The sequence below is a fragment of the Lynx canadensis genome, chromosome E2 (genome assembly GCF_007474595.2).
Source record: "Lynx canadensis isolate LIC74 chromosome E2, mLynCan4.pri.v2, whole genome shotgun sequence".
In the NCBI taxonomy this organism is placed as follows: domain Eukaryota; kingdom Metazoa; phylum Chordata; class Mammalia; order Carnivora; family Felidae; genus Lynx; species Lynx canadensis.
Window position 1 is genome coordinate 43,996,136 of NC_044317.1, and position 25,611 is coordinate 44,021,746.

The 25,611-nt window shown below is 57.8% G+C and overlaps 2 protein-coding genes across 3 annotated transcripts; both read left to right on the plus strand.

The window, feature by feature from the left end:
- Positions 1–394: 394 nt before the first annotated feature.
- ZBTB32 (zinc finger and BTB domain containing 32) lies at positions 395–4,086 on the plus strand. Its single transcript, XM_030299166.1, has 6 exons — positions 395–445; positions 1,561–2,540; positions 2,794–2,867; positions 2,978–3,046; positions 3,163–3,324; positions 3,503–4,086. The coding sequence occupies exons 2-6, from the start codon at positions 1,660–1,662 to the stop codon at positions 3,778–3,780; spliced, it is 1,464 nt and encodes a 487-aa protein (XP_030155026.1). The 5' UTR covers positions 395–445; positions 1,561–1,659; the 3' UTR covers positions 3,781–4,086.
- A 972-nt stretch (positions 4,087–5,058) lies between these two features.
- KMT2B (lysine methyltransferase 2B) lies at positions 5,059–25,417 on the plus strand. Of its 2 annotated transcripts, none has more exons than XM_030299164.1 (37): positions 5,059–5,433; positions 6,557–6,629; positions 6,874–9,026; positions 9,268–9,381; positions 9,474–9,624; positions 9,891–10,170; positions 10,332–10,387; positions 10,636–10,914; positions 11,262–11,356; positions 11,637–11,735; positions 11,872–11,985; positions 12,126–12,272; positions 12,376–12,471; positions 12,942–13,059; positions 13,589–13,702; positions 13,882–14,066; positions 14,140–14,229; positions 14,320–14,424; positions 14,558–14,631; positions 15,221–15,336; positions 15,433–15,524; positions 15,607–15,744; positions 16,590–16,748; positions 16,950–17,097; positions 17,175–17,253; positions 17,355–17,515; positions 18,581–18,808; positions 18,892–20,188; positions 20,271–20,360; positions 20,438–20,547; positions 23,351–23,488; positions 23,570–23,644; positions 23,743–23,920; positions 24,200–24,307; positions 24,423–24,506; positions 24,626–24,755; positions 24,846–25,417. In XM_030299164.1, the coding sequence occupies exons 1-37, from the start codon at positions 5,074–5,076 to the stop codon at positions 25,119–25,121; spliced, it is 8,310 nt and encodes a 2,769-aa protein (XP_030155024.1). In that variant the 5' UTR covers positions 5,059–5,073; the 3' UTR covers positions 25,122–25,417. The 2 variants fall into 2 exon arrangements, with proteins under 2 accessions (XP_030155024.1, XP_030155025.1); XM_030299165.3 differs by having other exon boundaries at positions 16,977–17,097.
- The last annotated feature ends 194 nt before the right edge of the window (positions 25,418–25,611 follow it).

The following is a 25,611-nucleotide window of genomic DNA, read 5'->3' on the forward strand; positions in this document are numbered from 1 at the left end:
GTCTGATTATTCCAAACTCCTTGTTGCCTCAAATGAACTTTTTTAAAAAAAGATTTTTATTTTATTTTTTTAAAGTACTCTCTACACCCAACACAGGGCTCGAACCTACAACCCAGAGATCCAGGGTAGCATGCTCTACCGACTGAGCCAGCTAGGCACCCCTCAGATGAACTTCTTTGACTCTAGAAGTTCACAAATGAAATAAGGAGACAGGGAGCCAGAATGTCTTGAATCTGGAAGTAGAGAGGGTGTTCTCTCCTGGGGAGAGGGGAGTGAAGCAGAGCCAGGGTTATAAAACCACACCCCCTTGGGGGACTGTGGCAGACTGGTACTTGGGACACCCAATGGAAGACTGTGAGGTCAGGGGCGGGGCTAGCTCCAGGGGGGCCCCAGGAGCCCCAACAGCAGTTCAGAGCATGCGGTGTCCAGGAGGAAGCTACAACCGGTGAGTGGTTGCTTCTCCCCAGCTGAGACTTTCCTCCCATTACACCCCCTCTTCTGTTCACTTCTTGCCAATTAGTAGCCTTCTCCCCGAGGTGCCCAGCAGTAATTCTCCCAATAAGGGTCCTTACTCACAGTGAGCCCACACTTAGGAATATGCCTGCTGAGACACTTAGGTCTGTTGATCTCTTAGTATCTCAGTTCCCAGTTCTCTTCTTAAAAGCCAACGTGGTAGTTTTGATATGTGATAAATTTCCACCTTGTTTGGACTCTATCTATTCTTTGCTTTTGGTTTGTGGGAAACAAAATTAAACCATCTCCTTACCCTAATCTGGAAAGGAAATACCTCCCCCTCTACCGTTCCCATTTCCCTTTCTCCCACTTCCTCAGGGCTCAAAACCTTCTCCAAAATCTCTCTCCATCCTTGAGTTGGGAACCATCTCTTCTGTGGCTTGTGCACCTGTTCTCTCAACCCACTGGAGGGGATTCTTTGGTCTCTTCTAGGTCCTTCTCTGAGGACATGTTCTAGAAGTTTCAGCCGTAGGGAGATAATCTATTGATGCCTCAAAGAGCATGCCCTTCTGCAGCTATGACCTCAGTCTTGCTGCCCTTTCTGCCTCTCAGGACTACTCAACTTCATGTGATGGGCTTGGGGTGGGGGTGAGGGGGTGGCACGCTAGCGTTCTAAACTCTCCCGTGAAGCAGTGTCGTGCTCCATCCCTAACTGCCAGGGCTGACTGGGTCTTACGGTGATTTCTTTGTCTGGAAAGAAGACAGCTTGGCCTGCTCCAAGGTCTTTCCCCACAGAAAGGCTTGGAGTAGCATAAGTATCAACCTCTGCTATCTTTTAAGTCAGAGACTGCTAATTGACTGGACCCATCTTACACCAGCCTTAAACCCATCATTTGATATGGTTGCTAACTGCTTGGTCCTTACTCTTTTAAGTCCCGAATTTGGTCTAATTTCCATTCTCCTGCCATCCCCACCCTCATCCCTACCCCCTGGTCTGTTATGATTCTAGGTAAGCTCAGATCCTCTCTTGGGTTAGTTTATGTGCCTCATTCAGGACACAGAGAGCTCTGAACCTGCAACTCACTCTTTCTCCCCTCACCTCCACAGGCTTGAGAATATGCCGTTGCTCTCTTCCCTTTCCACCATGGACCCCACACTGTGGCCTTTCTTTCAGATCCTCTGAGACTGGTACCCAGGCAAGGCACGATGCCCTTGTTCCGGACAAGACTGCCTAGCCCCTACAGCTCTGATCGGCTGGTACGGCTAGCAGCCAGGCTCCGGCCAGCATTATGTGATACCCTGATCACTGTGGGGAGCCAGGAATTCCCTGCCCACAGCCTGGTGCTGGCAGGTGCGAGCCAGCAGCTGGGCCGTAGGGGCCGCTGGGCTCTGGTGAAAGGCATCAGCCCTTCTACCTTTGCCCAGCTTCTGTACTTTGTTTATGGGGAGACTGTAGAGCTGCAGCCGGGGGAACTGGGGCCCCTTGAGGAAGCGGCCAGGGCCTTGGGGGTGCAGTCCCTGGAAGACGCATGCAGGAGGGCTCGATGGGATGGGGTTAGAGAGCTGGGTCCAGGGCTGAGGGAACATCAGGAGGAGCCAGAGAAACCCACAAGGGATTCTGAAAGAGGACTGGGGGGACATGGAGAGCAGAGACCAGAAAAATGTGTTAGTGCTCGTAGAATAGAATGGGAGACACTGCATGAGCAAAGGCCACCAAGAGAGAGCCCTGAGAGAGCAGAACCACTGCAGGAGGGTGAAGGGGAGGAGATGAGATCAAAGGAGAAACTCAAGCAACCCCCTCTTGGCCATGGGGGAATAGATGGAAAGCAAGAAGTGATTATGTGGGTGACAGAGAGCCCAGGGAGTTCTGATGAAAGACTTCGGGAGTTCCCTGGCCCCCTTCCCCCACCAGGCTCCCTCCAAAACAGCGTCATTCCTAGGCCCTGCTGGGCTGAGACCCCTTGGTTCGGGGAGGGCCAGCCTGCCCTGTGGAGCATCCTGCTGTTGCCACCCAGATATGGCCCTCCCTTCTCTCATAGCACCCCCACCACTGGAGCCTGGCAGGAGGTCTGGCCTCAGGACCAGAGGTGAGTGAAGAGCCTAGTGGAAGACCTCCCTGGCTGGGAGGGAGTGGCTCAGGATAGGCAGACAGTGATGGGTGGAAGGGGTACCACATCTCTTATCTCTACTGTACATTTCCTGAGCTGGTGATAGGACAAGAAGCTTTCATCACAGGGGAAGTCAAAGCCGAGCCCCTGAGGAGGACTCCTGACTCCTCTCTCCCCAGGATGGGTTTGGCCAGGTTTTGCCAAGGCTAACTCTTCCCCACCCCATCCCCAGGATCCCACTGTCCCTGAACCCTGAGAAAGGTCTCTGGAACCACAGCCAGTTGGCCTCCTCCAGTCCTGCCCCAGGTAAGCCCCTCAGTGACCTGTACAAATATTATAACATGCTCTCTCTCCTGAGGCTGGGGCTCCAGAAGTCCAGCTTGAGTAGGGCACCAACTTCACTCTGCTCTCTCCAGGTTCCCTCCCCCAGGGCTCCGAAAAGCTCAGCCCTGGGGACACGGAAGACTGTAATCAGAAGCACACAGGTGAGTAGGGTGAGGGCACCTTTGCCTTCAGTCCCACTGTACCTCCTGATGTCTTGCCTGGGAGTACCAGTGATCCAGCTCTGGGATTCCCAGCCATGCTTTTTCTGTCCCCACAGGTGCACTTGCAACCTGTGTGAGTCAGGTGAGCACAGCAGGCCCGCCTCGCCAACAACCTCCCCCAACCCCTCCTGCTCGGTCTCGGCCCTATTCTTGTTCTGTCTGTGGAAAGAGGTTCACGCTCAAGCATCAGATGGAGACACACTACCGAGTCCACACAGGTATGGGCCCCCCGCCCTCGGTGAATTATCTGCTCCCTTACAAACTCCAGTCTGTCCCTGAGTCCTTCACTGGTTGCTTGGCTCCCACACAATTCCTCTGTCCAGTTGCCCAGATCACCCCCTAGGCCAGCCTCCGCCCCTTCTTTCCTTCACCGCCCTCCCCCTCCACTTGCCCTAGGAGAGAAGCCCTTTTCCTGCAGCCTATGTCCCCAGCGCTCCCGGGACTTCTCAGCCATGACCAAACACCTGCGGACGCACGGGGTCGCACCCTACCGCTGCCCTCTGTGCCGGGCGGGCTGCCCCAGCCTAGCCTCCATGCAGGCGCACATGCGCGGCCACTCGCCCAGCCAGCTCCCACCTGGATGGACCATTCGCTCCACATTCCTCTACTCCTCCTCTTCAAGGCCATCCCGGGCCTCGACTTCTCCCTGTAGATCCCCTTCCTCCACCACCTGACGGTGTCGGTACCTTCTCTGGCTTCATCCAACAATAAAATTAAATAATGAAAGACGGGCCGCCGGGCTGGATAGGCTTCTGACCCAGCACCGCAGGTACGGCAGCGTAGCACATTTGGCTCCAAGAAGCACTGCAGCAAGGGCGCCGAGACCTTCTCCCAGGTGACCGCTGGCCCTATGAGCCTGGGCAAGCGAGTCCGTGTGGGGTGTGGGAAGTGAAGTCTGCACGAGTGAAAATTAACTGTGCGGGGACTGGCGATCTTATCACCAAAATAAAGAGTTTTCCTGTGCCCTCCTCTCAGGACAAGCCGAGTCCAGACTTCAGTCTGTGCGCAGGAGAGAGGGAAGGACAGCCTTGCCTCTTGTCCTGTAGCGGCCCCTGGTGGCCGTGCATCCACTGTCAGCGGGGCGGGGCGGGGCGGGGAGCACCTCCATCTCCCGGGTCTATCAGTCCTCCCCCAGAGGTAGGGGCCTGCGAGGGCCGCGAAGTCCAGGCTGACTTAGCAGCAAGCCCTGTGGGGGAAGCCTGTGAGACACCAAGTTATTCGCCCCTTCCACAGCAAGCAACGGCGCGCAGGGTCTGAGTCTGGGACCCCCAGTCCAGGGCTCGAGGAACGCGTGCTCTACCCTGCTTTCCGCCACCCGCCTCCACTCCTTGAGCACAGGGTCTGCAAAGCCGGGGTCTCTCAAGCACCTTCCCTCCATGCTGCGCAGAACGACGGCCGGGTCGCACCTCTAACTGACACTAATCCTTTGCCGCGGCCCCTTTAGCAGCCCACGCCTCTTGCAGTCGCAAACTTCATTTCCCAGTGTCTTTGGGATTTCCCAGGGTCCGAAGCCACTGCACCCTGGGAGTGGTAGTTCAAGCGTGCCGCTGGCCTCTACAGAAACCATGGGAGGGTTCTGCGGCGAGAACCACACTTCCCGGCAGCCCCGGAGATGGCTTTCTGAACTCTAAAGTCCCAGCTCTCGCGGCCCTAGCTCCCGGCGGAAGGAGCGAAGCGGCCGGACTACATTTCCCGGGGGCCCCTGCGCTTTACCCCTCTCGGGCCGCAACGCGGGGTCTATGGTCTTCAGGCGCGGTCTAAGGGTGACGGCCGACTGGTTTCGGACTCCCGCTCCCGTGGTGCCCCGCGCGTGGTCGGCCCAGCCCCCGGCTCCCGCTAGCCCCGCGGCGGCGCTGGTTGCTGTCGTGAGCCGCAGCCGCCCCGCCCCACCTCTCCCTCCCCTCCCCCCGGCCCTGCGCACGGGCCGCCCCTCCCCCCGCCTCCCCGGCCCCTCTCACGGTGCCAAGATGGCGGCGGCGGCGGGCGGCGGCAGTTGCCCCGGGCCTGGCTCCGCGCGGGGCCGCTTCCCGGGCCGGCCGCGGGGCTCCGGCGGGGGCGGGGGCCGCGGCGGACGGGGCAGCGGAGCCGAGAGAGTGCGGGTAGCTCTGCGGCGCGGCGGCGGCGCGACGGGGCCGGGCGGAGCCGAGCCTGGGGAGGACACGGCCCTGCTCCGTTTGCTGGGGCTCCGCCGGGGCCTGCGCCGGCTCCGCCGCCTGTGGGCCGGCCCGCGCATTCAGCGGGGCCGAGGCAGGGGCCGGGGCCGGGGCTGGGGCCCCAGCCGGGGCTGCGTGCCTGAGGAGAGCAGTGACGAGGAATCCGACGATGAGGTGAGGCAGTCAGAGGCGTCCCCAACGCCGGGCGGGGCGGAGGCCGGGGGGCTTCCAAGGGTCTGGGTGGCCCCGAGGGGTGGCGTGAGGAAGCGAGGTTCTCAGGGTCCTTGCGGAGGGATGGTGGGGCCCTGCGGATAGGCCTGGGAGGAGATAGGCTGCACGGAGGTGTCGGTGCAAAAGGCCTCCGAAAGTGGGTAGAGAAGCCGGGCTGCAGCTGGGCACTAGGGCCCGAGGCACATCCTGCTGAAGTGTCCTGGGATGATGATCTTGGTAGTTGGCAAAGCTATGCCAGTAGAGGTTTGAGCGAGAAGACTGTGGGTACCGCATGCCCAACCAGTGGTGGTTGACAGCAGCAGCGTGGCTTTAGTGGACCTAGGCTAGGGCTCTCTGGGCTCTTACCTGTAGGCTGCTCCGCCTGGCCTTACAATTTGACACATCACTGGTTTCACCAGTACCCTGATTCTTTTTCTTAAGGTGGAGGGATGGTAGCCTGGTGGAAGGCTTCCTCTCAGGGTCACAGATTGAAGAGAAATGGAATAAAGGCTGAGGCTGGGAACTCTAGCAGGTCTGAGTTCAGCTCAGGATTTATTCTCAGCCTCCCAGAAAAGTCAGGAAGGTGTGGGTTGTATTACTTAGGACAGTGTGTAGTAACCTGAGGGCTCAGAGTAGAACCTATTACAGTAAACCATTTGAAACACACACCCCACTTGGGTGCCCCGTTCCCATCTTCATTCAGGAAGAAACTACATTCTGAGAGTGAGTAAACAAGTCCCAACCGTTTTCTGAGTTAGAGGATGAGGGAATCTGAGGGTAGTGTTTACTTCCTGGCCTGGGAAGACCCCGTTCTCTTCCCTTTTGGGCCAGTGAACCACTGGTGGCTGTGCTGATGTGGTCCGGCACAGGGGATGGGGGATCAAAATACCCTGTGCCTCTGTCCCTAGGGAGAGACCCTGTTTTCTATTCTTCTCACATCTTCCAGCTTCTTAAGTTTTTGTGTAAATAGGTAGGGGTATGTTAAGAGGGAAACTGGGGATATATCTCCATACCTGAGTCTCAGGTGAAATGAGGGCCTTGGCACTGACTGCTGTTTTTCCCCTCCACCTCTGGTCCCCTAAATCAGGAGTTTCAGGGTTTTCATTCAGATGAAGATGTGGCCCCCAGTTCCCTGCGCTCTGCGCTCCGATCCCAGCGAGGTGAGTGATGGGGAAACTCTACCTCTGTAGTTTTACAGGAATGTGATTCTTGCTCTTTGTGTCAGCTCTTCCCTGTTCCACTAGAGTCTCCATCAGTTACAGAGTGTGTTCTGTGTTCAAGCCCAAGCTAGGCTGGGCTGTGGGGGAAACAGACAAGTAAGACTTAGTCCTTGCCTTCCTGGAGTGCCTTCTTCAGTCTGCAGGGCTAGCTTGACCCATCTCCCCACACCTATTCTCCTTTTAGGTCGAGCCCCCCGAGGTCGGGGCCGCAAGCATAAGACGACCCCCATTGCGCCTCCTCGCCTAGCAGATGTTGCTCCTACCCCCCCAAAGACTCCTGCCCGGAAACGGGGTGAGGAAGGCACAGAACGGATGGTACAGGCACTGACTGAACTTCTCCGGCGGGCCCAGGCACCCCCAGCCCCCCGGGGCCGGACATGTGAGCCTTCCACTCCACGTCGGTCTCGGGGACGGCCCCCAGGACGGCCAGCAGGCCCCTGCAGGAAGAAGCAACAAGCAGTAGTGGTGGCAGAAGCAGCTGTGACAATCCCCAAACCCGAGCCCCCACCTCCTGTGGTTCCAGTAAAACACCGAACTGGCAGCTGGAAGTGCAAGGAGGGGCCCGGCCCAGGACCTGGGACCCCTAAGCGTGGAGGACAGGCTGGGCGAGGAGGCCGTGGAGGTAGAGGCCGAGGCCGAGGCGGGCTCCCTCTCGTCATCAAGTTTGTTTCAAAGGCCAAAAAAGTGAAGATGGGACAGTTGTCCTTGGGAGTTGAATCAGGTCAGGGTCAAGATCAACGTGAGGAAAGCTGGCAGGATGCCCCCCAAGGAAGAGCTGGATCTGGACAGGGAGAGGGCCCCTGCTGGAGGAAAGAGCAAAAGCTGGAGGAGGAGAGAGAGAAGGAGACAGAAGAGGAGAAAGGCAAGGAGAAGGAGGAAGAGAAGGTAGAGGGAGCTGGACCTGAAGAGATGATGCTGGCGGAGGAAAAGGAAGAGGCAGAGCTGCCATCCCCACCCTCGACTCCTCCAGAGCCTCCAGCCCCTGCAGCCCCTGCAGCCCCTCCACCCGCTCCACCCCCTCCACCCCTTCCGTCTCCTCCATCTCTTCCACCTCCTCCACCCCCTCCACCCCCACCACCCCCACCGCCCCCACCACCCCTTCCACCTCTCTCTCCTCCCTCAACTTCTCCTTCATCCCCACTGTGTCCTCCACCACCCCCAGTGTCCCCTCTGCCTCCACCATCACCTCCACCACCTCCTGCCCCAGAGGAGCAGGAAGAATCCCCTCCTCCAGTGGTTCCAGCTACATGCTCCAGGAAGAGGGGCCGGCCTCCCCTGACTCCCAGCCAGCGGGCAGAGCGAGAAGCTGCTCGGGCAGTGCCAGAAGGTACTCCTCCCACTCCAACCCCCAGCACCACCACGGGAGGCCCTCTGGAAGACAGCCCCACTGTGGCCCCCAAAAGTACCACCTTCCTGAAGAATATCCGGCAGTTTATTATGCCCGTGGTGAGTGCCCGCTCCTCCCGTGTCATCAAGACACCCCGGCGATTTATGGACGAAGACCCCCCCAAGCCCCTAAAGGTAGAAGTCTCACCTACTCTGCGGCCTCCTGTTGCCATGTCCCCACTCGCCCCCCCAGAACCGGCACCAGCTCCCTCTCCACCGCGTGCCCCAACTCCCCCCTCTACCCCAGTCCCGCTTCCTGAAAAGAGACGGTCCATTCTAAGGGAACCCACATTTCGCTGGACCTCACTGACCCGGGAACTGCCCCCTCCTCCTCCTGCTCCTCCACCGGCCCCACCTCCACTTCCTGCCCCTGTCACTCCATCCCGGAGGCCCCTGCTCCTTCGGGCGCCTCAGTTTACCCCAAGCGAAGCCCACCTGAAGATCTACGAATCGGTGCTTACTACTCCTCTTGGGGCCCCTGAAGCCCCTGAGCCAGAGCCTCCTCCCGCCGATGACTCTCCAGCTGAGCCTGAGCCACGGGCAGTGGGCCGCACCAACCACCTCAGCCTGCCTCGATTTGCCCCTGTGGTCGCCACTCCTGTCAAGGCCGAGGTGCCCCTTCCTGGGGCGCCAACTCTGAGCAATGGGCAGCAGCCTCAGCCTCAGGCTCAGGCTCAGCTACAGCTACAGCAGCCCCTACAGGCCTTGCAAACCCAGCTGCTGCCCCAGGCGTTACCACCACAGCAGCCACAATTACAGCCACAGTTACAACTGCAGCCACAGCCGCCACCACAGCAGCCGCCACCACTGGAAAAGGCCCGTGTTGCAGGCTTGGGTTCCTTACCACTGTCTGGTGTGGAGGAGAAAATGTTCAGCCTCCTCAAGAGAGCCAAGGTGCAGCTGTTCAAGATCGATCAGCAGCAGCAGCAGAAGGTGGCGTCTTTGTTGCCGGTGAGCATGGTGCTTTGGCCAGGCTCCTGCACCCATCGTCCAGCCTTGCTTCTCTTAATTCTCCTTAACTGCCTGTCTCCTCAGTCAGCCTCCAGTATTTCAGGGAACGCTCAGAGCCAGTCCTTTCCTGTCTCTCAGCTTCCTATATTCCTTCCCTGGCCCCGTCCCTCCCCCACGCTAGTCCGCTGGTCCTATCTTTCCTCACTTTCCAGCCTCTGACCCTGTTTATTCCCCCCACCAGCCGAGCCCTGGAGGGCAGATGGAGGAAGTCGTGGGGACTGTCAAGCAACTCTCAGATAGAGGTTCTGTCAGGTCTGAAGATGAATCGATGGAAACTAAGAGAGAGAGACCGTCGGTATGGAGTGGGAGGAAGGCCCTCTGAAGAAGGCTGGTTGCAGGAGCACAAGGGGCTACTTCCACATGTATTCCTGGTTTCTCCTCCCCTAGGGCCCCGAGTCCCCCGTGCAAGGCCCCCGCATCAAACATGTCTGTCGTCATGCTGCTGTGGCCCTAGGTCAGGCCCGGGCCATGGTGCCCGAAGACGTCCCCCGCCTCAGTGCTCTTCCTCTACGGGATCGGCAGGACATCGCCACGGAGGGTAGGGGCGGGTGTGTTGTGGGAAGATTTGACAGCTGTGTCAAGTTTGGGGGCGAGCAAATGCACCAAGAGCCTAGGAGGGTGGGCGCTGAGTTGGATGCTTGGGGCAGGTGGCAAGTGGGTTGGAGTGCTGGGTCTTAGAGCAGATTTGGGGCACCAGGGACCTGAGCACTGTGGGAAAGTGGAGACCAGGGGGCCAATTGAATGGGATCTAGGTAAAAATCCTAGTGGCTTTGTGACTCCATTCTTTCCTCTGCGTTACGCTAGATACGTCATCAGCATCTGAGACTGAGAGTGTCCCATCACGGTCTCGGCGGGGAAAGGTGGAGTCAGCAGGGCCTGGGGGAGACTCAGAGCCTGCCGGGTCTGGAGGGACCCTGGCCCAAACGCCCCGGCGCTCGCTGCCCTCCCATCATGGCAAGAAGATGCGGATGGCACGGTGTGGACACTGTCGGGGCTGCCTGCGTGTGCAGGACTGTGGGTCCTGTGTCAACTGCCTGGACAAGCCCAAGTTTGGGGGCCCCAACACCAAGAAGCAGTGCTGTGTGTGAGTAGCCTGGGCGGAGCCTCTGTTCCCACCCATGGTTGTCAGTCACCCAGGCCTCCTGCCCCGCCAGAGCAGTGGGATTGGCATCCTTGTGGAGAGCTTCCTCTCTTCCCCCAGACCACCAGTCCCCTACCCTGGTGACGTGCTGCTCCCCTCCCCAGATACCGGAAGTGTGACAAGATAGAGGCTCGGAAGATGGAACGGTTGGCTAAAAAAGGTAACAGGACTTGAGGAGTATTTCTTTATACAACCGTGTTTAGATCCGTGGTGTGGAGGAAACTATGTTTTCTTTGTTCTCTTCCCCTTATCTTTGCAGTCTCCTACCTTTGTTGTCTTTCCATCGTGTGCTTTCATATCTCTCCTGTACTCGTTCTCTTCTGCCCCACTTCTTTTTGGCTTTTGTCCATCCCAGTGTCCCATGTCCCTGGCTGAGCTCAGATCCTACTAAGTCCCCTGTTCCCACAGGCCGGACGATAGTGAAGACGCTGTTGCCCTGGGATTCCGATGAATCTCCTGAGGCCTCCCCTGGTCCTCCAGGCCCACGCCGGGGGGCGGGAGCTGGGGGGCCCCGGGAGGAGGTGGTGGCCCCCCCAGGGCCCGAGGAGCAGGACTCCCTCCTACTGCAGCGCAAGTCAGCCCGGCGCTGCGTCAAACAGCGACCCTCCTATGATATCTTCGAGGACTCGGATGACTCAGAGCCTGGGGGTCCCCCTGCTCCCCGGCGTCGGACCCCCCGAGAGAATGGTGCGAATTGCTTGTTGCTTCCCCTTTCAGCCCTTCCAGTTAGTCCCGTGTCTTTTGTGTAGAAGGGGCGGGGTTCCCAGACCTGGGGCCCTACCAGTATGTTAGAGAACATAGCTGACTGCAAGGAAAGGAGGTAGTTTGGTGTGGATAGGGAGAACTGGTGCGTGAGGTTTTCAGTAGCTTATTGAGCCGGGTCATCCTAGTGGGTCTTAGTTAAAGATGGCCCTGGGGATCCAGGTAACATTAGGGGGTTGTGGAGAAAGGGGAATAGGGAAGGAAGAACCTCACCTATTTAGGGTGAGGAACCTCTAAATAGGGGAACCTCACCATTTATGTGTCCTGCCTAGAGCTACCAGTACCAGAACCTGAGGAGCAGAGCCGGCCCCGCAAACCCACCCTGCAGCCTGTGTTGCAGCTTAAGGCCCGAAGGCGCCTGGACAAGGTCAGCAAGGCCCCACACCAAGAACCCTGAGCCCCGTGGAAGGCATGGCTCCTGCCCTTCGGGAGCTTCCTAGCAAGTCAGGGTAACGGACTCACCTGAGTGCCGTGTTTTCCACACCAGAGGACAGGCCCTGAGGGGTAAGGCAGGCCTGTCCTTCTGGAAAGCAAAGTAGGATCTGGGCAAGAGGCAAGGCTGGGCAGACTGGGGGAAACAGCAGTGTGGAGGGAAGTCTGCAGAGGGTGAGCCTTGGTGTCCTTCCGATCACCACCTCCCTTTCTAGGACGCTCTGGCCCCTGGCCCCTTTACTTCTTTTCCCAATGGTTGGACTGGAAAACAGAAGTCCCCTGACGGAGTGCACCGGGTCCGTGTGGATTTTAAGGTATGGCATTGAGGAAGAGGGTCTCAAGGACCATGTTTGGAAGAAACTTGATCGTATATGAGAAACCAGGGCTTTAAAGAAGAATTTGGCTTGTGTTTCTGGCTGCTCTCTGACCTGTGTCCTCTCTTCCCCTCAGGAGGATTGTGACCTGGAGAACGTGTGGCTGATGGGCGGCCTCAGTGTGCTCACCTCCGTGCCAGGGGGGCCGCCAATGGTGTGCTTGCTGTGTGCCAGTAAAGGCCTGCATGAGGTTGGATCCCCGCCTTTTCCCACTGCCCCTCAGGTCTCCATTGGCCCTCCTTGCCTGAGTTCTTGGGCCCTCTCAGCAGGGTCTCATCCCTGGCCTCTTGGCCTCACACTGTGCCCATTGTTCACTCTCCCCACCCCCAGCTGGTGTTCTGCCAAGTCTGCTGTGACCCTTTCCATCCGTTCTGTCTGGAGGAGGCCGAACGGCCCCTGCCCCAACATCATGACACCTGGTGCTGCCGCCGCTGCAAGTTTTGCCACGTCTGTGGGCGCAAAGGCCGGGGATCCAAGGTTTGGGCACGGGAGCCGTGCGAGTGGGTGGAGGCATGGAGGAGAGGGATGTTCTTGTGTCAGTAGGTTCTGCCATTGTTGTCTTTCTCGAACTTCCCAACAGCACCTCCTGGAGTGTGAGCGCTGCCGCCATGCTTATCATCCAGCCTGCCTGGGGCCCAGCTACCCAACCCGGGCCACACGCAAACGGCGCCACTGGGTGAGACACGAGGCCCACGCCCCTTGCTTTGGAGCTCTAATTAAGGCTGCTACCACCCCCAGACTTACTCTAGGCCAGGGCTTCCATGAGGAGGGAAAGGTCAGAGGTCCTTGTGAGAGTTTATCTGATAAACAGCATTTTCTCTTCTGAAATTTCGTATAAACGAGACTTACGTACAGAACTTATAAAGGATGATTGCAGGGGCTCATGGATTCCAAGGTCCTGGGCTCAGAATCCCCTGCTCCTGCCTGATCTCCACTCCTCCCTGTCTCCCTGTGCCAGTCTCCCCACTTCATTCCTCTCCCTCCTTCCTCCTTGCTTCTCTTGCTCACTTTTTTTCCTCTTACCTGTCCTTTCTCATTTGTCTCCTGCCTGCCATCCAGTCGTCTTTGCCCATCTCCTCCCACTGTACCCCCCAACACTGCTCCAGGCTGCTCCCCCTAATGTCACCCTGCCCCCCCCGCCCCCAGATCTGCTCAGCCTGCGTACGCTGTAAGAGCTGTGGGGCGACTCCAGGGAAGAACTGGGACGTCGAGTGGTCTGGAGATTACAGCCTCTGCCCCAGGTGCACCCAGCTCTATGAGAAAGGTGGGGACCTGTCAGGGGACCTGGGCCCTGGGGGACACCGGGCAGTGGGCCAGGCTCCTAGACAAGCAGGACAGATGTGTTTTTCTAGTGGCTTTGTATCCTCCTCTAGCCGCGGAACCTTTCCTTCCATTCATGGTACTTTCCCACGAAAGCCTAGCCAGTACCTCAGATAGAGGGACATACTTTCTCTGAGGACAGTGGGAGTGGGGGGGGCCTAGATCCCATTGTTGTGGTGGTCCCTGACATGTCCCCTGGATCCTCAGGACTCTACTGAGCACTTTGAGAACCCGGGCTTTCCCCATTTGCTCAGGCAGCATATTTAGCAAGGTTTCTTTGTGAGGCATTGGGGTCACAGGGTTAAAAGAGGCTTTATCCTCAGCCAACGATTTGAGAATAGTAGGGACCCAAGATGGAACATAGCAGAGGCAGCCCTCACGGCAGCCAAGAGGTGGTGGCCCCAGAGAGACCTCCAGGGGACAGGTAGTGGCCCCAGCTTCTCTGACTTGCCCTTTTCTTCCCTTTTCTGCAGGAAATTTCTGCCCAATCTGCACACGCTGCTATGAAGACAACGACTACGAGAGCAAGATGATGCAGTGTGCACAGTGTGACCACTGGGTGCACGCCAAGTGCGAGGGACTCTCGGGTGAGCAGCAGAGTGTCTGGGCTGCTGCCTCAGCCCTGAGGGGGTCCCTGTCCTACCCACAGCACAGGCCCTTATGGGACAGGTGGGCTTAAAATCCTTGGCAACCTCTAGGGGCTGCTGAGAGCCAACTCTCACGTCCTCCCAAACCATTCTCTCCTATCCTACTTTGGCTGTTTTAGATGAAGATTATGAGATCCTTTCTGGGCTGCCAGACTCCGTGCTATATACCTGCGGACCGTGTGCGGGGGCCACGCACCCCCGCTGGCGAGAGGCCCTGAGTGGGGCCTTGCAGGGGGGCCTACGCCAGGTGCTCCAGGGCCTACTGAGCTCCAAGGTGGCGGGCCCATTGCTGCTGTGCACTCAGGTCTGGGGGCTCGGGAGGTAGGGGGGGTGGGGCCAGGCCCAGCACCAGCCCTGCTGACTTCCTGTCTCTGCAGTGTGGGCAGGCTGGAAAGCAGCTGCACCCGGGGCCCTGTGATCTGCAAGCCGTGAGTCGGCGGTTCGAGGAAGGCCACTACAAGTCCGTGGTGAGTGGGACACAGAGGAACAGGTGGGTGTCAGGAGGAGGGGGGTTGGGGGCGGGGTGGGGGCTCTGATCCTGACAAGCTCCCTTACAGCACAGCTTTATGGAGGACATGGTGGGCATCCTGATGAAGCACTCAGAAGAAGGAGAAACCCCAGAGCGCCGGGCTGGAGGCCAGATGAAGGGGCTCCTACTGAAGGTGAGAACTTTGGGGAAAGCCTATAGGGTGGCTTGAATGGAAGTGGGGAGGAGAGAGTGGGTACTTCAGACCCTGCCCCCACCAACTTGCCTGGGGAAGCCAGTTCTTCTCATTTTGTTAACCCACTCCCCAGCTGCTAGAGTCTGCGTTCGGCTGGTTCGACGCCCATGACCCCAAGTACTGGCGACGGAGTACCCGGCTGCCGAAGTGAGCAAGGCTGGGTAGCAGGAGGGGATCTAGGGGATGAGGGCAAAAGCAAGGGCACGTGGGAATCCAGGGTCAACCTGGGCTGAGAATGGACGAGGAATAGAGTTAGCATCTAGAGGGCGGTGGAGCCAGGAGGAGCGTCCTTGGGGATTCTAGGTCAGCAAAATCTCAGATTGTGCGGTTAGCCCGCTTTGTTTCTACTTTGTGCAAGGTAGTGTTGGGGACAGCAATGAGTTAGCCATGTTTGGGGGGTGGGAGTTGAAGTTGAACAGGCACATTAATGCCTGATAAGCCAGATTGTCAGGGTGGTGATGGGAAAGTCCAAGGGGATATGAGAGCCCAGAGAAGGTTCCTAGGGCCTTAGACTTTCCAGAAGAGATGACAGCTGAGATGTGGAAAAAGAGTTATTACAGACATGAGGAACAGCATTTCACGTGTCACAGGTGGCATGGGGGGGCCCCGGCTCATTTGGGAGACTGGGAGAAATGCCACATGGAGAGAGGACCAAGTGTGTCATGGCATGTTTAGGCTAAGATTTGGGTGGCCACCCATGTTAGACGTGTCAGATGCTGACCCTGCCTGTCCACAGCGGAGTTCTTCCCAATGCCGTGTTACCTCCATCCTTGGACCATGTCTACGCTCAGTGGAGGCAGCAGGAACCAGAGACCCCAGAATCAGGGCAGCCTCCAGGGGACCCCTCAGCAGGTACTGGGAAGTGGGGGCTGGAAGCCAGGGCCCCTGAGTTGGTGGAACAAACTCTAGGTCCTGATTCTGGAACTTCCCTTTCCACACCCCTTCCAGCTTTTCAGGGCAAGGATCCAGCTGCTTTCTCACACCTGGAGGATCCCCGTCAGTGTGCGCTCTGCCTCAAATATGGGGATGCAGACTCTAAGGTGAGGGCTACCATGTGAAGTCCCAGGTTTTGGGGCTTAGTCCCTGGGGCCTCCCCTCACACCATTTCTCCTCTGCCCCCAGGAGGCGGGACGGCTCCTATACATTGGGCAGAATGAGTGGACACATGTCAACTGTGCCATTTGGTCAGCTGAAGTGTTTGAGGAAAATGATGGCTCCCTCAAAAACGTGCATGCTGCTGTAGCTCGAGGGAGGCAGATGGTGAGAGCCCGGGCCTAGAGAGGTGGGCAGCCCTGGGGTCTCAGGTAGGGCCCCCTGCAGGGGAGACAGCTCCTGTTTCACGGTCTTTAATCCAACATGTCCTTTCACCGCTGGTCCTGGGTGTCATTTTTTGGTTGTCCCAGGACTCTGGTGCTGCAATGATAGCGGCTACCCCCCCACCCCCATTTGAGCTTGAAGTCTGGGAGATTAAAAGTTGGAAGATCTTTTGTTGATTCAACCTGTTCTGGATGCTTTCTATGCAGTGTGGCACTTAGCTCTTACCGTGTCCCTATGAGATGAGGTATTGACTGGGCTAGAACCTCTCCTCACCAGTGTGGGACCTGGGTTAGGTGCCGTAGGATGCCTCAGGATTAGGAAGTGAAGCACAGGGGATATCTACTTGGTGGGAGGTCAGTGAAGATTAAATGAAATGATACAGGTTTCACATTAAAATGGTGTGAGAGGGACATCTGGCTCAAGTCAGAAGAGCATGCAACTCTTGATCTCGGGGTCTTGAGTTTGAGCCCCACGTTGGGTGTAGAGATTACTTAAATAAATATTTAAGAAATTACGTGAGAAAGATGGTAAATGCTGCTAAGTAAGCGTTAGCTGTTGTTATTTTTCTCTCTACTGCAACACTCTGCTTCAGAAAATTTGAAGTAGGTTTGATACGCACCTGGCATTGGATGCATCTAGGGAAGAGGTTATGTTTGGTGAGTGCCTTTGCTATGCGAGGTGCTGGGCTAGACTGGGGCCCAAGCAGAGTCTCACAGACAGTGATGCTGAGCATCAGACCCTGGTCTCGGTCACTGGCTTCTCCCGTCAGCAGCCCCTTCCACCCGCAGCGCTGTGAGCTCTGCCTGAAGCCTGGAGCCACGGTGGGCTGCTGCCTTTCCTCCTGCCTCAGCAACTTCCACTTCATGTGCGCCCGGGCCAGCTACTGCATCTTCCAGGACGACAAGAAAGTTTTCTGCCAGAAACACACAGACCTGCTGGATGGCAAGGTGAGTCAGGACCATGGGGGAGACAGCTCCACACTGCTCTCTCTTTTTCCACTCATTGGCCCCTTTAGCCCCTCAGCCCTTCCCAGCTACCTCTTGGTGTCTCCCTTGTTTTCCTCAGTCCTTGAGCCAGGCACCCAACTGTCCAGTCCTTGCGTCCAGAGCCTTCCCTCACAGCCCCCTCGCCCCCCCCCATCAATCCAGCAACCCCATTTGCCACCCACCTCCCAGGAGATTGTGACCCCCGATGGGTTTGATGTTCTCCGCCGAGTCTATGTGGACTTTGAGGGCATCAACTTTAAGCGAAAGTTCTTGACGGGGCTCGAACCTGATGCCATCAATGTGCTCATTGGTAAGCCTCTTGCTCTGTACCCTGGTCTTCCTGACCCTGCCTGGCCCCACCCTTCTGATCACTTCTTTGCACTATAGGTTCCATCCGAATTGACTCCTTGGGTACCCTGTCTGATCTCTCGGACTGCGAGGGACGGCTCTTCCCCATTGGCTACCAGTGAGCAGCCCAGGGGGCCTGGGTGGGGTTGAAGGACTCCAGGACTGGATCCCACTTCCCAAGTTGTCCTGACTCTCTTGACCTACACACCCACCTGACAGGTGCTCCCGTCTGTACTGGAGCACAGTGGATGCTCGGCGACGCTGCTGGTATCGGTGTCGTATTCTGGAGTATCGTCCGTGGGGTCCAAGGGAAGAGCCAGTTCACCTGGAGGCAGCAGAGGAGAACCAGACCATTGTGCACAGCCCTACCCCTTCCTCAGGTATGGGTGTTGGAACTCCCTCATTTCCTTCCCTGAATGCTGCCCTCAAACGGTTTCCCACTACCAGGTTCCCCTCTCCCCTAAAGATACTCTAGGTGTTTTGTCGTTCTTCCGTTTGTCATGGTGTCAGCAACTGATAGCATTATGTGCTAGGGACTGTGCTCAGCATTTTGCAGGAAGTGAGGGAAGAGCACCGTGCTACCTACTTGTGGGGGGTGGCAGCTTCTGGACAAACAGATAATGTTTATGGCCACCTGACTTGGGGTTATGTGCTCCCGTGGTGCTCCTCACAGCCTTACAAGGAAGGTGCAAGCTCTGCCGAACTGCAGCTTAAAAAGGGCAGTTGCTCTCTACGTAACACAGTGGTGGAATCAGGATTCAAACCGAATTGGTCCCCTCATAGCTGTACCAGTGCTGAGGGATGTAGCCAAGCGCTGGATGGCACACCTCAAAGATTGGGCTTGGAGAACAGTAAAAGGAGAGGTTGTGAGCTGAAAGGGAGAAGGAAGAGATTCGGATTATGTTTGCAGAAAAGGAGTTTGTGCCAGGTTCCAATATGAAGTGGCGAGGGGAGGAGGTTGCAGCCACCCTGGCTGGAAGCAGGGGAGTGTTGGAGGCGGCAGCAGAGATTTGTTCTCACAGATCGGGTGGAGCCAGGTAATGGGGAGCCCCAAGCGCCAGCATGAGGCGGATGTGTTTGATGTGGCAGGGATGCACAGTGCAGGTGAGAAAGTGGTAGGACTGGCCCTGCTGGAGAGCGCGCAGTGCCCCTTGTGGAATGTGGGGCCTGAGTCAGAGAACAGTAGGCAGCCAGGAATGGGGGAGATGGCAGAGATGGGTGAGGAGGAGTTACAGAGGGACCCTGACCCAGGTGTGTGTGGACATTTTAAAGAAACCACAGAGGGGTGTGGAACCTGGGTGATGACTGGGAACCAGTGCACATTGTGACCAGACCATTGGGTGGGGGTGGAGAAGCCTTGGTTGACTCAAAAGAAGGGACGGTGTGTGAGGAGAGGCTTTGACAGGGTCCTTGTCATTCCTGGTGCCATTCTCCTGCCTCTTTAGAACCCCCGGATCATGTGGACCCCCCGCCAGATACAGATGCCCTCATCCCTGGAGCTCCTGAGCACCACTCACCTGTTCAGAACCTGGACCCCCCACTTCGGCCAGATCTCAGCATTGCCCCTCCTCCAGCCCCCCGTTCCTTCTCAGGGGCTCGAATCAAAGTGCCCAACTACTCACCATCCCGGAGGCCCTTGGGGGGTGTCTCCTTTGGACCCCTGCCCTCCCCTGGTGAGTACCTGGGACTGTTGGGGAGACGGGGTGGGTGGGTGAGGCAGGAGCTTGTGGCTGACACTGACCCTTCCCCCCAACAGGAAGTCCATCTTCTCTGACCCACCACATCCCTACGGTGGGAGACCTGGACTTTCCAGCTCCCCCCAGACGTTCCCGTCGTCCCAGCCCCCTGACCCCAAGGCTGCCACCGTCGCGGCGGGCCTCTCCCCCTCTCAGAACCTCCCCACAGCTCAGGGTGCCCCCTCCTACCTCAGTCGTTAGAGCCCTCACACCTACCTCAGGGGAGCTGGCTCCCCCTGGCCCAGCCCCGTCTCCTCCACCACCCCCTGAAGACCTGGGCCCAGACTTTGAGGACATGGAGGTGGTGTCAGGACTGAGTGCTGCTGACCTGGACTTTGCGGCCAGCCTGCTGGGGACTGAGCCCTTCCAGGAAGAGATTGTGGCCGCAGGGGCAGTGGGGAGCAGCCACGGGGGTCCAGGGGACAGCTCAGAGGAGGAGGCTAGCCCTACCCCCCGCTATGTCCACTTCCCTGTGACTGTGGTGTCTGGCCCTGCCCTGGCCCCTGGTGCCCTCCCTGGAACCCCCCGCATCGAACAGCTGGACGGAGTGGATGACGGCACAGACAGCGAGGCAGAGGCAGTCCAGCAGCCTCGGGGCCAGGGGACTCCTCCTTCAGGGCCAGGAGTGGGCCGGGCTGGGGTCATCGGGGCTGCAGGGGACAGAACCCGACCTCCTGAGGACTTGCCGTCAGAAATTGTGGATTTTGTGTTGAAGAACCTAGGAGGGCCTGGAGAGGGAGGTGCTGGACCCAGAGAGGAACCCCTCCCCCCAGCACCTCCCCTGGCCAATGGCAGCCAGCCTTCCCAGGGCCTACCCCCTAGCCCAGCTGACCCCACTCGGACGTTTGCCTGGCTCCCTGGGGCCCCAGGGGTCCGGGTATTGAGCCTGGGCCCTGCCCCCGAGCCCCCCAAACCCGCCACATCCAAAATCATCCTTGTCAACAAGTTGGGGCAAGTGTTTGTGAAGATGGCTGGGGAGGGTGAACCCGTCTCACCCCCAGTGAAGCAGCCACCTCTGCCCCCTCCCATCCCCCCTACAGCCCCTGCTTCCTGGACTCTGCCCCCAGGACCGCTGCTGGGTGTGTTGCCAGTGGTAGGGGTGGTCCGCCCCGCCCCACCCCCACCCCCTCCTCCACTGACCCTGGTGTTGAGCAGTGGACCCCCCAGCCCACCCCATCAGGCCATCCGCGTCAAGAGGGTGTCCACCTTCTCTGGCCGTTCCCCACCAGCGCCTCCCCCAAACAAGACTCCCCGGCTGGAGGAAGATGGAGAGTCCTTGGAGGATGCCCCCCAGGGTCCAGGGCTTAGTGGCAGCGGGTGAGTGAGTGTGCTGAGTCTGGAGGAGGGTGAGAGGTGGGCAGGGGAAAGCAGCTCAGCCTTCTCGGGGTTCCTCCCCCAGGTTTAGCCGAGTAAGGATGAAAACGCCCACAGTGCGTGGAGTTCTTGACTTGGATGAGCCTGGGGAGCCCACGGGGGAGGAAAGCCCAAGGTGAGTAGCCAGTCCCCTTTCCCTGGAGGCTCTAGGACCTCTGTCCCTTCCTTTTTCTGACAGGTCTCTCCTTACAGGCCCCTCCAGGACCGGTCCCCTCTGCTGTCACTCCCAGAAGGTGGTCCTCCTCGGGCCCCTGATGGTCCCCCCGACCTGCTGCTTGAGTCCCAGTGGCACCACTACTCAGGTAGGAACCGGCCTGTCACTCTGCTTCCCTGCCTTGTGCTTGCCTTAGCTGGGTGGTGGTCAGTTCAGAATCAGGCCGTTTCCAAAAACACACATCGCACACCCACCTGGCTATGAGCCCGAGACTAGGTGTGAAGAGTTCTAGAGACACTCTCAGGGAGAGTGTGACCCATGGCAGAAACAGTCATGGAGAGGAAGTTTCAGCTCCATGTAAGAGGCCCTTCGAAAGTACCCGTGCAGCATGCCCAGGAGCCCGGAGGTCAGCTTCAGAACATAATCTGCCAAGGTCAGAGGGTTAGGTTCCTAGTAAAGCTGAGCAGCTGGGGGGGGGGGGGGTGCTGTCAGAATGGGATGGGATTCAGAGCCATGCAGCTAGATAAGAGCACCTGGGTGCCAATGAGGATAGAGCTCACCTAGGACCCGGAGGGGCAGGAACAGTAGGAAGGAGATCACAGGAGAGTGGTGTCCCAGAGGCCCTGGGAAGGGAATAGTCGGTAGTCCTAACTGCCTCAGAGAACACCAGGCATGTGGGGTTTAGGATTGGTGTACCGGCTGGGAAGGATGCTGTATCAGGGTCCAGAATTGAAGACTGTGGTTGATGAGGAAGCCAAAACAAGACTTAGGCATCTTGCCAGCAAGGTTGCGTAAGGGTCTGAGGGGAAGGCAGCAACCTAGAGGGGTTTGTGTGAGGGCTGAGACAGCAGAGCCACGGAGGAGGGGGAAGGGGGCTTGTGGATGGAAGCGGAGGTGGGAGGAGGCATGGTGGTTGGGTTTGAATAGGAGACTGCTGCGTTGGGGGAAAGGTGAGGTTAGCGCACTGGCAGAGACATCAGGACACAGGATGGGGGCACACAGAGTGGATTGGGCTGCCAACCTCAGTGAAGCTAGGAGGGCAGTGCTGTGTTGGTTACAGAGGACCGCGGCAGAGGGGTAGGCTACAGCCAACCAAGCTGGCAACTGAGCAGCCTGAGGCTCGGAATTTCTCCTGGCCCGAGTCCTGTCCACATGTGTGGATTCTCTCGTTACGTAGTGCTGAGTTACTGAGCGTGGAAGCGGAGCGAGGTAGACAGAGACTGCTTAACTGAAAGACCGCATATGGGGGTCAGAGGTGGTGTGAAGTTATGGCAGTGACCATGATGGACAGGTCCCCACCCTTAGGGACCACGCCACATTTTGGTAGAGGAAACAGACACGTACATTAGCAAGTGTACTGCAGCTGAGAACGAGCACCGTGAGAAAGAAGGCAATGAGGGCGCCTGGCTGAGGCCCCTGTAGTCAGCCTGTCGGGTTCAGGGAACAATGGAGGTGAGGATGGGGCAAGGGCAAAGAGGAGGTAGAAGAAACTGTCAGAGGTGGATGCAGGGGCACTGAGGCCTGGAGATGATGTGGGTCGCACAGCAAATCAGGTTTAGAGGCATGCCTAGGGCTGGGAGGGCACGCAGTCAGGTTGGCGCAGAGAAGTGGTGTGGGAAGAAAGTGCGGCCACAGTGGGTCCTGCCTCTCTCCTGAAGTGTACTCCACTCAAACTTAGGTTCCCCCCACACCCGCCCCCCAGCCATGACAGTCCTCAGTCCACACCCTGCTTAAGCAAGCAGCAGCATTTGCACTGATTTCCCTCCTTGCAGCACTTCCTTCTCTGGCTTCCAGAACTCCACCCCTCTCCTCACCAATCTAGTTATACCTCGTCATTGCCCCAGCCTGTCACTTTGGCATGTCCCAGGGCCCTGGCTTTGACTTCTCTATCTGTACTCTCAGATGTTCTCAGCTACTGCATGGCTCTGGATCCCATCTCTAATTCCGACAGCCCCCAGATTGGTTGCTGGGCTCCTAGATCCTGCCACCTGTTTGCCGTCTCCCCCAGCAGGTTGCAAGGGCAGGTTCTCTAAGGGGAATTTCAGACTCAGCATGTCCCAGACTGAGCTCTTGACCTTCACCCCAAACTTGTTCCTCCCTCTCCCTCATCATCTCAGTCATTGGCAGTTTTATCCTTCTGGGTGTTCAGGTCCCAAACCTGAGCTGTCCTTGACGTTCCACTGTCTCTCATATCCACATCTCCTATAGCAACAACTTCTGTCTTCTATGTTTTCCAAATCTTTGGTCCCTGAGAGATCCCTTAAATAGCTCATAAGATACACGTACTTGACTCTGTGGTTAGGGACCTATATAATAATAAATTTGCAGTATTTATACAGATATGCTGTGTATATAAAAACACATGTGTAAAATGCACCTCTCTGGTATTTTAAATTCTCTGTGAGAGAAAGAATGAGGGGTGTAGATGGGCATTCTTGTAAACTGGGTTTGAATGAACCAGAAGTGTGTCCTGCAGAGCCAGGGCACTCCAGGCCCCTGTGTAAATGCTCATCTAGCCAAGAACTCCCGTAGAAAAGGGACCGCAGGCCCTGTAGAAAAAAAAAAATGTCCAGGGGCGCCTGGGCGGATCAGTCAGTTAAGTGCCTGACTTTGGCTTGGGTCATGATCTCACGGTTTGTGAGTTCCAACCCCGCATCAGGCTCTCTGCTGTCAGCATAGACCCACTTCGGATCCTCTGTCTCCCTCTCTCTCTGTCCCTCCCCTGCTTGTGCTCGTTCTCTCTCTTCTCTCTCCAAAATAAGTAAGTAAACACTAAAAAGAATAATAATGTCCATCCTGTAGGGTTCGCTGGGTAATTAGAGCAGGAAGAGAGCCACCGACCAAGTATCTGTGCTTGTGCAGGGAGAGGAAGGGAGGGTGGTGGGGAACCGGGGATTCTGGAGTCCAGGAGTGGTGACCCTCACCTACTGTGACCTGCTGCTTGGGATCAGGTGAGGCTTCGAGCTCCGAGGAAGAGCCTCCATCCCCAGAGGACAAAGAGAACCAGGCCCCCAAACGGGCTGGCCCACATCTACGCTTTGAGATCAGCAGTGAGGATGGGTTCAGCGTGGAGGCAGAGAGCTTGGAGGGTGAGTCGGGAGTAGTGGTGACGGAGGGCAGGTGTCTGGTGGAGCACCGTCCTGACTGCTCTGGCCCTGCTCCCTCCTCAGGGGCATGGAGAACTCTGATTGAGAAGGTGCAAGAGGCCCGAGGGCACGCCCGCCTCCGACATCTCTCCTTCAGTGGTAAGTGGGGAGAGCCCACAGGGATGCTGGAAGGACTCCCAGAGGACAAGGTGGACCTCTGCCATGACCTGTGTGTCCTCACCTTTGACTCTCCCCAGGAATGAGCGGGGCAAGGCTCCTGGGCATCCACCACGACGCTGTCATCTTCCTGGCAGAGCAGCTTCCCGGGGCCCAGCGCTGCCAGCACTATAAGTTCCGCTACCACCAGCAGGGAGAGGGCCAGGAGGAACCACCCCTGAATCCCCACGGGGCAGCCCGTGCCGAGGTCTATCTCCGGTGAGAGGTCTGGGGAGCCCTGTGGGAGTTCTCAAGCATGGGAGTGAAGTCTGTAGAGATTGGAAACTGAGGCCTGGGAGAAGATGCCAGGCCACTCCAGGAATTATTCCTAAAGTTCACATCGGAAGAACGAACCCCCTCCATTCCCCTTTTCTCTGTCTCCAGTGGTAGCGGTATTTCTTTTGTCAGCGGCAGACCCAAGCCAATGGGTAGGTTAGGTGGCATCTTTTTGAAGGAATGGCTGTGATCCTCCCTTCTTTCCTCCTCTCTCTGCTGCAGGAAGTGTACCTTTGACATGTTCAACTTCCTGGCCTCCCAGCACCGGGTGCTCCCTGAGGGAGCCACCTGTGACGAGGAAGAGGATGAGGTGCAGCTCAGGTCAACCAGGTATGGAGGGCAGGCCAGGGTGCTGGGGGTGTTCTGGAAGGGTCCTAAAGAGGGTGACCAGGGGCAAGAGAGGTCATTCCTGGGTACCAGCCTGTGACACTGCTGACCCCACCAGACGTGCCACCAGCCTGGAGCTGCCCATGGCCATGCGCTTTCGCCACCTCAAGAAGACATCCAAAGAGGCTGTGGGTGTCTACAGGTTAGTGGGGTTGGGGGGGAGGATGCCCCTTGGGTGGATGGACAGGTGCCCTGGTGTGGGGCTGCCTTGGTTCTGTCCCCCTGCCCCCTGAGCTTCCCCTTGCCTATCCTACCCCACAGATCTGCCATCCATGGGCGGGGCCTGTTCTGTAAGCGCAACATCGATGCCGGCGAGATGGTCATTGAGTATTCCGGTATCGTCATTCGCTCTGTGCTGACTGACAAGCGGGAGAAGTTCTACGACGGGAAGGTGGGCTCCCCCAGGCCGTGGGAACGAGGGGATAAAGTGGGGCTGATCCGTGGGAACGGAGCACCTGACTGCCCTATCCTATCCCCGTAGGGTATCGGGTGCTACATGTTCCGCATGGATGACTTTGATGTGGTGGATGCCACAATGCACGGCAATGCTGCCCGCTTCATCAACCACTCGTGTGAGCCCAACTGCTTCTCTCGAGTCATCCACGTGGAGGGCCAGAAGCACATCGTCATCTTCGCCCTACGCCGCATCCTGCGTGGTGAGGAGCTCACCTATGACTACAAGTTCCCCATTGAGGATGCCAGCAACAAGCTGCCCTGCAACTGTGGCGCCAAGCGCTGCCGTCGGTTCCTGAACTGAAGCCGTGGCTGCCCACCACACCCCCTGCTGCCATCTTGCCCCTCGTCTGGGGGCTCCCTCGTCCCTCCCATAGCATCTCACCCCCACCCTCCTGTTCAGGGTGGATGTGGGCATGCAGGTGGCAAAGGCCCTGCCTCCACCCCACCCAGCAATCGCCCCCTTCCTGCCCTGGGGGCCCAGGATGTAGATACTGTACAAAGGTTTCTAAATCCCTTCTTTTCTATGCACTTTTTTATTTAAGAGGGTGGGATCCCAGGTGGGAACCTCCCGTAATAAAGTCTGTCAATGTTTGGAGAGGTGGTGTTCCCGTTCGTGTGGTGCTGGGGGCAGGTAGGAGCTCCCGTTTCGCCATGCCTTAGCCCGGGAAGCCTGTCAGCCTCCATAGAAGGGTGAGGCTATCACTCAGAATTACAAGTAAATTGTGAGGGTCTGTTAAGGCTTCGGAGCAACAAATGTTCAACATATTCCCAGTTAGAATCCGGCTGGGCCC

Coding starts and splice junctions, on each gene's coding strand:
- ZBTB32 (XM_030299166.1), top strand. CDS start 1,660: ATGCCCTTGTTCCGGACAAGACTGCCTAGCCCCTACAGCTCTGATCGG. Junction 2,541..2,793: donor GTCTGGCCTCAGGACCAGAG/GTGAGTGAAGAG, acceptor CCCCATCCCCAG/GATCCCACTGTCCCTGAACC. Junction 2,868..2,977: donor CTCCTCCAGTCCTGCCCCAG/GTAAGCCCCTCA, acceptor TGCTCTCTCCAG/GTTCCCTCCCCCAGGGCTCC.
- KMT2B (XM_030299164.1), top strand. CDS start 5,074: ATGGCGGCGGCGGCGGGCGGCGGCAGTTGCCCCGGGCCTGGCTCCGCG. Junction 20,548..23,350: donor CCAGTGGCACCACTACTCAG/GTAGGAACCGGC, acceptor GCTTGGGATCAG/GTGAGGCTTCGAGCTCCGAG. Junction 23,645..23,742: donor CCGACATCTCTCCTTCAGTG/GTAAGTGGGGAG, acceptor GACTCTCCCCAG/GAATGAGCGGGGCAAGGCTC.